Raw genomic sequence first — 14,450 nt, 5'->3', positions numbered from 1 at the left:
CTTTAGTCTAGGAAGGATGTTGAGAACCCCAATGACTGAACAGGGCAAGAATCGTGATATAGAAGAAAGGGACATATGTATGACCAGTTCATGTCAAGTAAATGTAGGGAAAAGGAAGGGAAATAATCAGGAATTATTTCAAAATTTTTGACTTGTGCAACATAGTTTTTTTTTTTTTAAGATTTTATTTATTTATTTGACAGAGAGAGATCACAAGTAGGCAGAGAAGCAGGCAGAGAAAGAGGCAAAAGCAGGCTCCCTGCTGAGCACAGAGCCAGACGTGGGGCTCGATCCCAGGACCCTGAGATCATGACCCAAGCCGAAAGCAGAGACTTTAACCCACTGAGCCACCCAGGCGCCCCGCGACATAGTTTTTAATAGTGTCATTAAGAACATGAAAGATTAGAAGGGCTGTGGGTGTAAAAATCCCTTCCTAGTGGGCTATCCAAGGCAATGGGTCTGTAGGAAAAGAGGTGACAACAGACAATTGGAAGTTAGAGGTATATGGCTGAAGAGAGAAGTTCAAAATGGATATATACACTTGGGACTTTAGGCTACTGGTAATTGTTGATTCGATATACTTGAGTAAAAACAATCGGGAGAATATGCAGAGAAATAGAGAATTGAAAATGCACAGTGAGGCATCTTTCAAGCCAGGATCAAAGCAGAATCAAGAGTTGGGAAGATTCTCCTGGTCCCCACACATAAGTTCAAAACATTAATGGATTTAATTTCATTCCCAAGCAATGCAAAAGTAAGGAAACAAACTAGTGTAGAACAGTTTACATATGCACACTGACTGCCATTTTTTGATTTAGTATTTGCAATAAATGTATAATCTCTAAGATATATTTGTTTTTAAATTTTAACTCAGTATATACAGGGGATCCTGTATATATTTTGCATGTAAGTCGAAATGAATCTTCTCAAGTGAATGATTTTGAATGTAAGTATTATAAATAACCAGCACTATTGCACATTTAATTGAATTCTTTTATTTTAAATATTCACAGTACAGGAATTCATTAAGCCTGAATAGAACATCATTATTTACACACCTAAGGAATAACTCCAGTGGTAAATCAGTGAAGTGCTTACATTGAATATAGGAAATATGATTGAAGAAAGAGAATTCTCCTGACACATACAGGCTCAAACCCTTTATACATTTATTTCTGCCTTGGGATCTTAGCACAGATCACTGAAGCCACTATTAATTGCTGAACAAAATTTCAAAAAATTATAACTATACCAAACACACCATATATTTATAAACCCAGAAAGACATCAATGGGCCAGAAATCCATATTATGATGGCATTTTTAAGGGAAGGAAATTTCAAATGACATCTCCAGTTTAATTTGTGGAAAATGCAAGTTCTTCAAATAGCTGAATATACAGATTTCCTATGGCATTTTGCCTCGCATGGCTTCTTAAAATACTTGCTTAGCTGCCATAACATGTTATGTTATTTACAAGTTGAATTAATGAAGGGAACAATATGGTAGCAACTAAGAGCCCAGATCAGTTGTTTACTGAATGCCATACACATGCAAATCCTGGTCAGTGAAGATGGCCTCCATACTGCCAGGACTGGCTACTCAACGTTTGGATTAATGCTTTCCTCGAGGATATAGCAAGACTCAGTTGCATGATTTTCACTTGGAATAGTAGCTAGACTCAACTTTTCTTACTGTTATACTAACTTCACTGAAGCAGTTAAAATTGAACTTGAATGAACCAAACATCTGTAAATAAATAAATAAATAAATGTATAAATAGAATCCCTACTGTTTTAATAACATAGCAATAAAATTACCTTCCAACAGTATAAATGCTTATAAATGCTTAATATTGATGTTTTAAGTCACCAAGTGCTATTTCTAGCCTTACTATATTATGATGAGTGACTAATTTCATTTGGGAAGTGGTCATTGGTCCACGTATATTATCTGTTTGGAATTAAGCCCTTTTAAAAGCACAAGTATATTTCCTGAAGAACACCAAAGAAAAATAAAAACATGAACAAAACTTCACCAAATGGCGTAATTTCTGTTCCCAAAGACTACTGCAAATTATCAGCATGTAGAGGCCTGGTCTTTGCAGCCAAAATGTGTATTTTCTACACATTTTTTTCCCCCTAATCACTCAAGTTACCGAGAAAAATATTTTTCCTCCTTGCTCTACCAAGTACACTGATTGGCTGTTCACACTGCCTGGATATTCTACATTATTGCCCAATTTAGTGTTGTGCAGACCTGGCCTCACGTGTTTTCTGTTCCCACATCCCTCCCCACCACCCCTGGCAGTAATACTGATTTTGGCAGTGTAAAAAGAAAAAAGACACACTCTTCTTGATTGTAAAAAAGCTGCCAGAATATTGTGTTCATAGTATAGAACTGATTAAGATGATATTTTTCATATCTTCATGCTTTTATAATAGTAAATTTCTATGCAGTAAATTGTATCATTTGCCAACAAATGATTTTATTTGTTTTATTTTATTGCCAACAAGAAACTTGAAGAAGAAAATTGGGGGTGGGGGGATTTTACCACATTATGCTGCCCAGTTAAAGAAAAGCAAAGCAACATTTTCTATTGGCTCATTAGCACTAAGAACAACATTTTCACTTTTCTTAAGTTTAAAAAGAATTGTTTGAAAGACGTGAATCATGCACACAGACTGGGACAAAGCCTATGTATGAGCTGGCAGTGTAAATGCCCCCCTCCCCCAAAGTTGCATGATTCACCAAAGGCATGCATTTTTCCATCTAATATAACACAGCCTTAATATCTTTATATAATTTCTGACACATTTTATTTCAAACATGCACTGGCTACTAAAATAAGATTTTAAAGAAAAGCTGATGTTTGATATAAAATAATCATGTCTTTTCAAGTGTGGAAAAATACTCTACAAAAAAATAAGTAGAAAAGTGGTTTCTGATCAATGTGTGATTTTATCTATAAAAATCCAGATGACTAATTAGTGTGCTTACAACAACCCTATGGGGTCTGCATTGCAATTTTACACATACATGAAGTTAATAGCATTAAACAACTATTAGCACAATGCAAGTAAATCCTTATCAGAAATAACAAGAACTATAAACTGTACATTTGGCATTTAGGTTTCAGAGTATTTTTAAGAGTCTGTTTAAATATGATAGTACAATAGTGCAAAATCACATTACATTAATAAAACATACAATTACCACCCAAATAATTTATGGATTACTGACCCTTACAATTCACATATTGGCTAGAATTGGCACACTTTGTTTCACCATGATAGTTTTGACTTCTTTGAGTGCACATTGTTTTATTCAAAGTTACACTTGAACTACATAGAAAAAGTGTAGGCTTATGTGTGTCTGTATGTGTGTTTTTGAGGAGATGAGAGAAAGTATGTAAACTTCACTGCAGCTTTCTTCTTTAGCAACCTTTTAATTGGAACTCCTATAGAAACTGCTTGGTAACTATTTTCTCTTCTTTCTTATGGCTCCCAGAACAGTGACATGGCCACACGGAAGAGACCGAGAAGGAAAGAAGGAACATTCCAGAAAAGTATATGGCAGCCCATGCACTGTGCCAGGCTAACTAACCCAGAATATCAAATCAAAAAAGTCAAGATCTAATAAGCACTTCTCAGTTGGCTCTAATGCACCACATTATTGATTGATGAGAAGTCAGTGTCCCAGAAAAGCTAGTGAATCCTGCAATCGATTGCACCACCTGGAACTTGGTTCTAATCCTTAATTTACTACTCTTTTCCTCCTTTCTGCAGCTTTGTAAGCTGGAATCTATGTTGAAACTTGTGAGCTCTTCCTTCACTTTTTCCCTTTAAAAACCTCTCTTATACATACAGGTTGTTTCAGTTTCAGAATAAACTACATTATTCCAATGAAGATGATTAATCTCAATAATTTCACTCAGATAATTCGGACCAGTTGCATTTCCTCCAGCAAACACTCTTTTTTTTTTTTACCTTCTTCTTATGTACTATTTATGAAAATGGTCTTTTTGTATTGTCACAATTACTCCACTAATCCTGATTCCTGCAAAACCCAACCTTATATTAAAAAAAAAAAAAAAAAAAAGAGAGACAAGAGGGGGAAAGGTGCGCATGAATAAGTACTTCGCCTTTGAAGGCTGCCATTATGCGGATAGCTCTAGAGATTTAAATTTTTAATTTAAGAGTAAAAAAAAAAAGATGTCATTATTTTCACCATGTTTTTCTATCTCCATTTACAATGCTACATCTTCCAGCCCAAGAGCTCTCATTGATTTGAATGTAAAGAATCTGCAAGCTAAATGATTTTTTTTTTCCTTGTCAGTGAACTTCTGGTCTCAAGTACAATACTCTTTGTGCTTCAATTCATTATTTTTGAATACTATGTAAAATATTTGAGATAGGCCATCTATCATGTAAAAAGGGGACTGCTCCTACTTTTACATTAAACCAGATATTCTCGGTCTGTTCAAGGCTCTTAAAGAAGAAAACCAGTGTGTGGCAGGCCTGGATCTCATTGTAGTCCCCGGAGACACATACCCTGTCCTAGATGACAGTGAGCTCTCTTCTTGCAATCTGGCCTTGGAAAAGGATGGCCTCTTCAGGATTGTCTCATCTGAGGGACTGGAGGTGGCTAATGAGGCCAATCAGAGAAAGGGATGCATTCTTGTAACTCTTGTGCATATTTCTTGCATAATGAGTAGTACCAGCTTGTTGATTTAGTCTGGGTACCATATCTGTGAGCCTGCTTTTCTATCTCCGTCCATCAATCAAAATGGAATGTGAAAGGTGCAGTAAGAGTCACCAGAGTTAACACCTCTGAAAAAAATCACTCTCAGAGTTTTTCAGACATAATTTATATTTGTTTTTTATAGCAAAACTCCAGCAAGCTCTAATGTAACATACTTTATGTATACAACTAATTCAATAATTTGTCTCCCAAATGATTCAGATGACTAATTTAATTTTTGGAGTTTTTTAACATTGTATCTGAAATAAACATTTCTAATGTTCTTTAAAGTGAGACAATTGGAAACTGCTTAAAAATACTATTTTGAATATTATTCATTTCTGACATATCAATGTAAAACATTTAAGTTTCCTTTTTTTATTAAAGTACAACTTAGAAAGTGTGCAAATGAACAGTTGAGGTTATTTGTGTCAAATTTTTATTTATTATGCAATTAGAGCAGTCTTAATCACAGTCTGGCTAGGAATTATTTTATTTCTGCACCACTAAACAAATACATACATGTTTATTGAATTTATGCTCTCCCATTTTAAAGGGACCTTTAGAATTTTTTAACTTTAGAAAAAGTAGATGAAGACTTGATTCTGCTTCCTAACTTAGGTCATAACCTAACTCTGCCGCTGAGCTGATGTGGTTGATGAAGTCAGGTTGCTGAATATTTCGGGACCCCTGTTTTTACCAGCAAATCACCTCTGAGAATCTTCCTTCTATTCCATTCTGTGACATAAGCTATGCCAACTAATAATAAGCTAAACTGTTAATTTACTGATCGCTCATAACAGTGAGGGGAAATTAGGCTTGCTTGGATTCCACTTATTTTAAGAAATGGTGTATGTGTTTAGTAAGTCAAATAATGCCTATGTACTCCCCCTTCCATTACTGAGTCATTATAGAAAATGTGAATGCATGCTTCCACACTATATTTATTTGTTTCTTTTTTTCTGAAGATTATTCCTTTGGCTTATTTAAATTCGCAATGATTCTTAAAAGCTGTCTGCTTAACATTTTCAGTTTACAACTGAAATTTGGAAGTAGTTTTGAATTCCTTACAGTGATATTTTGTTATAATAAATTATTGTAAATTTGAACACAGTATCTATTCACTTATATGTTATTTTATTTGTCCCTGCACACACACACACACACACACGCGCGCGCGCACACAGACACATCGGGAATCTGCTACCTCCACTTCATAGATGCAAAATCTGAGGCCAATATGAGTCAGGTAGCCTGTCTACAGTTAGGGAGTGGCAGAACTGAGATTCAGTTGGAAATCTGTGGTCACCAAGACTCCATGTGCTACAGCTAGCTCATTGCTATATGCCAATTGCAAATTACTTTCCACCCATCAAGCAAGGGCTTTGGGATATGGAAAATAGGTTCTCTTAAACATATACATTGGATTAGCAGATCACAGAAGCATAAAATTTTATGGCTGTAAAGGATCTTAGTAATTGGATAGTCCAATTTTCGTGTTGCAAAATACAAACATACATTTAGAACCCAAAAAGAGAATGAGAGATATTTTTTCAAGATGTATAAACTTTTCTTTTCCTAGTAATACCTCCAGGCCAAGAATTGAACAGGTCTTTTGTGTCGACTGCTGGTTCCCAGAGATAGCCCTACATTAGTGTCATCTAAGGTGTCTTTACAATTGTTGGTCTCTGGGTCCCATTTCAAACCATTCAGATCAGATCTCTGGAGATGGAGTTTGGGAGTCCACAATTTTAAATCCTCTCCAAGGGATCCACACATGCATCCAGACCTGATAAATACTGCTATAAACCAATCACAACTTAAAAGAAGATTTGGACACTGTAAATAATCTGCCCCAAATTGAGGGATTAGTTAGCCAGCACCATGCTCATGCATGAAATAATTAGGCAAATAGAATATCTTGGCTCTTAAGGTAGAGAAACACTTTACTGACATATCCAGGACGATCCCGAGTGAATTAAAGACATTAGCTTCTATCAGCTCAGAATGCACTCCATTTTAGAGGTGGTTATGACACAGACCTCAAACCTGACAGCACATCAGAACTATCTGGGGAAATTTTTAAAATACAGATTCCAGCTCCCATTTCAGACCCAGAGAATCAGAAACTGCATATTATTAATATTTTTCCAAATGATTCTTAGGCAGCCAGGAAATTCCAAAGACGTGTGCGTGTTCAAGAACCACTGGCTAAGTTAGGATGGTTTATCAACTACAACGTGAAACAGACTAACTTAGGAAGTATATTAAAAGCATGTTTTCTTTTCTTTTTTTTTTGGACTTGTTCGGAGAGAATTGCCTGAGCAGGGTCAAGGAATCAGTATTATTCACAAATACCTCTGGTGATTCCGGGTCTGGTGACCCAGGAATCAGGCTTTTCAGTTACCTTGACAAAGACAGCTGACATTGGAGAGATTTTTTTTTTAATTTTTTACAATATTTTCAAAGTAGATCAAATGAAAAACATATGGTAACTATGAATTAAGAATAACTAAATTGTTTGGATATATTCAATCTGGTTTACTCAAATGAGGCTCCTTGTTTCATTGTCACCTGGGGATTTGCAGTGTGCCTCCACTGCTTCCTTGAAACTTTTGCATTGATAAAAAAAGTTTTAGATTATTGTAATAAGAATGTGGATGATATAGAAAAATCAATAATATTTTAAAATAATGCTCATTATATGGTTGGTTTTCTGTAGGCAATTAAGGTCTCCGTGAGTCATGAGTATATGAATTACAAAAGGTGAGGTAGAGAATGAAGGGGAAGGAGTTAAAGGAAGAAGTTCAGTTAATTGAGCACTTGCTATATTCTAAGCACAGGGTTAGGTTCTTTCCACATATTAGTTGAAATAATCTGTTTTACACTTTAAAAGTCTATTCAGAGAAGTAAGAGGGACATCCATTTGAAATATTGACCTTCAAAAAATGATATGGTCATTGGAATTTCATTTGCAAATACATGCATTTTGTCAGTTTCGATCTTAGATGAGAGAGTAACAACTCCAGAAGGAGCCTTGCAAACAAGGTCCGGAGAGGTTAGCTGGATTTCTGAAAATGAGTTTGTTAAACCAATAACCCAGCCGAGCATTGTCTGGTTTAGCTGACTCTCTCTCATTTTTGTTCTGTTAACTGCTCTGTATAATGCTTATGAATATGGATGCATTCAATATGAATTACTGAGAGGGAGAACACTTTGGATTGTAGTTGAGCTTACCCATTTGCAAAATGCTACAAAATCTTTAGATGAGAGGCATCTAGAAAAAAGTATCATCTTAACTGACTGATGTTTGCAGTACAAAGGACTGCAGTTAGGTGGGAAAGAAACTGCATTTTCCTCCGTGCACAGTTTGGTAATAAATATGTGCCCTTCACAGTGCTGGCACTTTATATTCTCCTCAAATACTAATTGTCTTTCCTATTAGAAACAATTGGTATTCATATTTGAATAGAATGTTAACAAGTTCCAAATCCTTTAAAATCTTTCTTGAAATGTTACTTCTTTTGGGTTGCTAGGATGCAGGAAGATTGGAAGGACATAAAGACTTCCTTTGCATCCAGTCAGTAAATTGACCAAAGAAATAAATATAAAATATAATCTCTAACTGGTACCAATAAGCTAGAACTGTTATCACACTTTAATAAAATTCTGCATGACCTCCAATGCAATTTCTTTATTCACTGAACAAATATTTGTTGAGATCCCTCTCTGTGATAGGCACCGTGCTTATCTTTAAGATCCTGAAATTTTTATATTTAACAGTTCAATTGTAATTAATTTGTTAAGAAGCTCCCCTAAATGAGATCAGAGTTCAAGGGAACTCAAAGGTATGGTTAAGGTCATAATGTCACAAGGTCATAATGTAAGGACCTAAACCTTGTTTTGGTAACATTACTTCATGCGAAGACATTTTCTAGACAAAGACAAAGGCATTACCTTAAGACTCATGGAATCTAGTTTGAAAATAGGCAATCAAAAAGATATCAATTGTATAATTTCCTATTCTTACCATATTTAACTTCCAATTGGAGGCAAGAATTTAAAGCCTCAGCAAATAATTCCTAAATATTCTGTCACTTTATACATCAAGTGCTCTGAGCTTTCTAAGCCCTCACAACAGAAAGCATTTCTGCACATTCTAGGATTATCAAGACATGTAGTAAGTGCAAAATTTTAAGCTGACATTGGTTTCCCACTAAGATAATTTTTTTCCAGTCTCTACTTCTAAAATTTATGGCTGTCATATAATATGACTATCATGTCTTTTTTTTTTTTTTAAGGAGTTTAATACTGTTGGATATGGAGAATTCAGTATATATTCTTACAAAGAAGACTTGTAATAATATTTATATATTCTTACTAGTAAGGCCTATAATAATTAACATTTAATATTCAGACTATTAAAGATTTTTTAAAAATGGAACAAAACTTTTTAAGTTGTCTATTCTGTTTTTATATCCACAGTTTATCCCCTGGCATAATTATTTGTTTTTATAACCAAAAGCAAGCTAATTTTGTTGACTCCATATCTTTCACCAGGAGATATCCTTTAAAAGAATTGCAATTCATGGTATTTATTAATGGAGTGCCTCAGAACCATACACCATCTTTGAGGGTCACATTTCACTTAAAATGTAGTCAAAATCCATTTCCTTCTGCTAAAGCTCATCTCCTAAAATATTTAAAACAGAAAGAATGCTAACAATTTGATGTTTTATTTACTATATACTTTTTTCAAAAGTCAAAGTGCTTCCACATAGAGTGTACCATTCCTTAGGCCTTAATTAGACCAATAAGGCATTCACATTTTTATGAATTGAGACATACTTCTATGGTTACATGAGAATACAATGAAAAATAACATAGCATTGAGAGATAGGGCACCCTTACATTCAGTCTTAGGTATGTCACTAGCTGTGTGTGTGTGTGTGTGTGTGTGTGTGTGAACATATTTCTTGAATAAAGGTTATCTCTGGATCTGGTTAATCCATAAGTAGATCAAGGGATTGGTTTGTAAACATTGCTATAATACCATCTAGCCCTAAAACTTACAAATAAATACTCCCAGAACTGATGGGCTAAGTTGACTCATTCATTTTGGCACTTCAAATTCAGAAAAGTTATTCTTCTGGGACCTGGTAATGGGTTTTTAATATATAGATGTGTCAGTTAGTGACATAGTATTATTGCCTTGGCTTGAGTCATATTATCAGCATGTGATTATACTCAGTCTAAAAAAGAGACCAAATTCATATTTGGCAAGAGAGGTGATGCCCCCAGGTTTCTTAGTTCTTTGAAATCATGGGCGCCCACCGCAGCCAAGATGGGTTGTCAAGACACTGAATGCTTCGCTACTTTTGAGGAAAGCAGGTGCTTTCTAAACATGTTAGCCATGCAAACTGTTTAGAACTCTACGCTTTTTGTAGATGACAAAAGGATGACAAAGTCTGTGTAAATGTATGAATTAGACTTTTTAACCTGATAAAATAAATGTAGGTGAGATTTGTCTTTATCTACGAGGGCATCCACACAGACACACCACTTCTTGATGCAATGTGTTAGAAGACATACTATGGAGGGGACCTACATCAGGTCAAATGAGTGAACAAAGTTTGCAGCTCAGAAATATGTCAAATCCCTGAGCAACGGGGGAAATAAGCTATCTTCTTTTCATTGAATCAACAGTGCCTCATATAAACTCCATTGAGAGGAGTATGTGCATTAACACAGACTCAAAGAAAGCTTTCATGTATCTCTCCACTTAACTGTAAGCTCCTGTAGGGCAGTGACAGTAACTTGTTCGTCTTTATCTCTGGTTAGGGCATTGCCTGACACAAAATGCCTGTTCGACATGGGTAAAGAAATGAACCTGAGGATCAAACAGTCCTCCATCTCATGCCAGAATCTTCCACTGGTCCACTCCTCCTAGAGCTCCAGAGAGCTCATTCCTACACAAGGCAGTCTGGGGCAAAGGACATATGTCTTACTTACTGAACTCACGTTTGTCTCTATCTAACTTCCATTTGATGTAGAAGATGGTGGATTTGTATTCTAATAATGTTAACATGTAACAGGACTATTAGAATAAATATGTCACAATTAGATCCAAAAAGATGTCATCAGAACACTCCAGTTCTTCTGATGGGTTTTTGGCCTGAATGGAATAGTCATTAAAGATTCTTTTGGGACATGTTTTTCTTGAAGAATCCTTAACATCCCATCTTTTTTCACCTACTAATCTCTGCTTATCTCCAGCTCTTAACCTTACAAAGGAAAATTGTTGTGTACAACTGCAGGTTCAGGGATGAATCTTCCAAGAACTTAGTGTAATGGCAAGTTTATTTTGGTTCTGTAAAGCTCTGAGGGCCATGGTCACAAGTGCTATATATGAATAATTATGCAAATGAAATAAAAAACATCATCTCCAGTTAATATTTCTACGCTAGAACTGTCACTTTCTGGAAGCAAACAAAAATTTTCCCATGATTTTCACTGACATTCATTTCTTCATTCAATAAATGTGCATTGAGATCATACTCTGGGTTAGAATTGTGTCTTTTCTATAGATCCCCACTTTATTATGTTTGATATCTTCTGCATAACACCTTAATGATAATTTTATTTCGGTTCTTGTAATGTGAGAGCAAACCTTTAAAATGTTTTGTCTATTTATTTGTCCACATGGTAAAATGAAACTTTTACATATTGTGGCTTGGAAAAAATATTTAAAATTTTTATGTTATTTAAGATTATACATAAATGTACTGCTTGTAAATATGATTTGTACCTATACACATTCTTTTCCTTTGTTATTTGAGGAAATTATTTGTTTTATTATAATAGTAAGTATAAGGATTGGGAAGAGAACTATTCTAGATATTCTTATGTATTGTCAGGATTATTTCCCAAGTTCTACAAATCCCCCCAAGTTGGATATTTAGAAATACTTGAATAATTTCACTTAAGATCTTGAGAACCAGTGGTTGCATTTGTAAGATTGCTTAATGAAAATAAATGAAAAGTCTAATACCTTCCTGAAAAAAACAGTTCAGCTTCACTATCTTTTTTATTCACTACATGAATAATTCTCCCTTCACAAAAAATGTGGTAAGCAGGTAAAAAGTATATTTAATAGAGACAGTTACACACTTTGTTCACTTTGAAGTCAAAGAGGTTAGAACTCCGTTAAAAATACCTTTCCTTTGTTATATTAGGCAAACTTGGAACTAGAGATCATGGTGTTTAGTGAAAATATTTCATATTTTAAGATGCGCATTGTCATCTCCCAAATAGCTTGAAGAGCTGACCAATGTAGAAACAACAATCATATCATGAATGTACATTATAAACAACTACCAAAATGTGAAAAACAATGTTTACAAATGGTAGCAAAGAATAAATTAATTTTCAGTGCACATAATTAGGTATATACAGGATAATTTAAAACCAAAGGGAGTGATTGCTAGTGCTGAGCTCTCAGAAATCTCCATCAAAGTGTACATGTTACCCAAGAGAGAGTGATAAAAATAAATTGTGACACAAAAGCAGAATGTTGTCTCTCTTCTTATCCTCAAAACTTGGATGATAGCTCATCAAAATAATTTTTCCAAGTGTGCAAATGATGGAAAACTTTAATTCCAAAACCATTTCTCTAAATTACCAACAGATTTATATTCTTGATGCCTTTTCACGTGATCACAAGCCAAGCATGCATGTGATTCCCAAAATCGTGGGAGATTCACTGTGAAATCCTTCCTCCAGTTAAAGTAACTAAGGTATAACTTATTGTTTTTGTCAACTTCTTTCAGATACTTGGCTAGCTCACTGGGAGAGTTATAATCTTCCACATGAATGAATGAATCTGCTGGAATATAATTCTCATAATTTTCCCTAGATGGCCCCAGAACAACAGGTACAGAGCCAGCTAAAAAAGCATTATAGAGCTTTTCTGTGATGTAATCTTTGTGGATTGAGTTTTCAAAAGAAAGATAGAATTTGCAAGTAGATATGGTAGGAATCAAATTTTTATCATTCACATACTCTCCAAATGCTTGCCCATACGTATGGATTTCAATGCTTTTGCTTAGCTCATTGTAATACTTGACCCTGGCGTGCTCAGGGTTCCAGTTACTTACAACCCAGCACACTAACTTCTCTTTGCTTGGCACTTCAAACACGAAGGGGTTTGTGCTCACCGTCAAGAAGCCGTAAGGCACTTGGATATCTGAGTCGCGGCGGTAAGTCAGAGTCAAGTTGAACAGGTGCTCAATGCCACTTTTTTGGGGCGTGTGAGTTGGTGATTCCAAATTCATCCAAATCCATTTCTGGAAGGGTGGCCTAGCCTGCTGAGGTAAGTTAGTCAGATCCCAACTGATGTCTCGGTGATGGATCAGAACTGCGTGAGATTTGTTGTACAGAGAACGGTCTGTTGTGAGATGGCATCCTTGGATGTTGAACATTGCTTGGCAAGATGTAAGGTCAAAGGTCTGCCCAAATGGCCACACCCAAATCAGGATAGTAGTTTCATTAAAATAATCAGTTTTGGTGGAGAAGAAGTTTTTCATTTTCAGCACTGAGCTGGCTGACTCCATTGGACTGAAGATCCAGCTGTTGGTAGGCTTGATGTAAATGAGCAGACAGGCCATGAAGCAGCCCAGGATAATGCAGACGATTAAAAATGGGCGGAGAATTCCTTTGGATGCTGATGTCATAATTTTTTCTGTGAAAGAGAACGATGGAGGTAGGTAGAGGTAGTGATGAAAAGCTAACCATAAGTACAATTTGAGGTTAACGGGTGATACATTTCAAAATATACTTAATCCCAAACCAGATGCATTTTCCTTTTTTAGTGTTACTAAACCATTAGAGAAATGGAGCTTTTATTAAGCCAAGAAACTGCCTTCAAAGGAACTTTCCCTTGAACTCCATAAATAATGCGTCAGAATTTGTTAGAAGTCTGCCTGCATATCTTGAAGCTGGGTTACATCTGTTTTCAATGCCACCCTTACCTGTTATTTTATTTGTTTCTAGAAAGCTGGCACAAAGACATCACCAAGGCTATGACTAAAATTTTTTGTACTTTGAAATCACATCAGATCTGAGAACATTCCTTAGTTTATATGACTATTATTAATTATATATAATCACTATAATTATTTACTCATGCATTTTTGAGATTGTAATATAACTTTGCAGTTCAGATGGAATTCAGTAGAAAACCAAAATTTTTAAAGAAAAACTTTTGTTTTGGTTTTTTGATATAAGCTCATCTTTACTGCCAAAAATGCATCACAAGGGGTCTCTTATAAGAAATGGCAGCTCTTGGTTTGATATCTGTTACTTTGTTTTGCTTTTAAGTAAGTACATAGGTGCAAAAATTTGAGAAATTAAAATCTCTTTTTAAATTTTTAATATTTATTTTTCTTACAATTTTTCTTATTTACTTTTAATAATCTGTTAGTACACCCAAGATCTACTAGGTTGCGATAATAAAAATGCTATAGTGGCATTAGAAAAACATTCTCACGTGGTATCAGGGCATTAAAAAAAGTTTTTCTTAGCACTAAAATGATATTAGTATAATAAAAATAAATGGATTCTCAAAAGAAAAGAATTGTGTTTCATGGAGGACAAAATTGATGTTGTGAATTATAGGAGATTGCAGCTAAAAAGATGAATTAAGGCTTT

The 14,450-nt window shown here is 35.0% G+C and overlaps 1 protein-coding gene across 1 annotated transcript; it reads right to left on the bottom strand.

Annotated features, from left to right (window-relative positions):
* Positions 1–979: 979 nt before the first annotated feature.
* On the bottom strand, positions 980–13,474 carry FUT9 (fucosyltransferase 9). Its single transcript, XM_013063821.2, has one exon. It carries the CDS (start codon positions 13,472–13,474, stop codon positions 12,395–12,397), a length of 1,080 nt encoding a protein of 359 aa, XP_012919275.1. The 3' UTR covers positions 980–12,394.
* Positions 13,475–14,450: the final 976 nt, after the last annotated feature.

Source organism: Mustela putorius, unplaced genomic scaffold (genome assembly GCF_011764305.1).
Source record: "Mustela putorius furo isolate JIRA1106 unplaced genomic scaffold, ASM1176430v1.1 tig00000759_pilon_pilon_pilon, whole genome shotgun sequence".
Lineage (NCBI taxonomy): Eukaryota > Metazoa > Chordata > Mammalia > Carnivora > Mustelidae > Mustela > Mustela putorius.
Note: the sequence above shows the minus strand (reverse complement) of the source record. Positions and strands in the feature narration are given on the sequence as shown.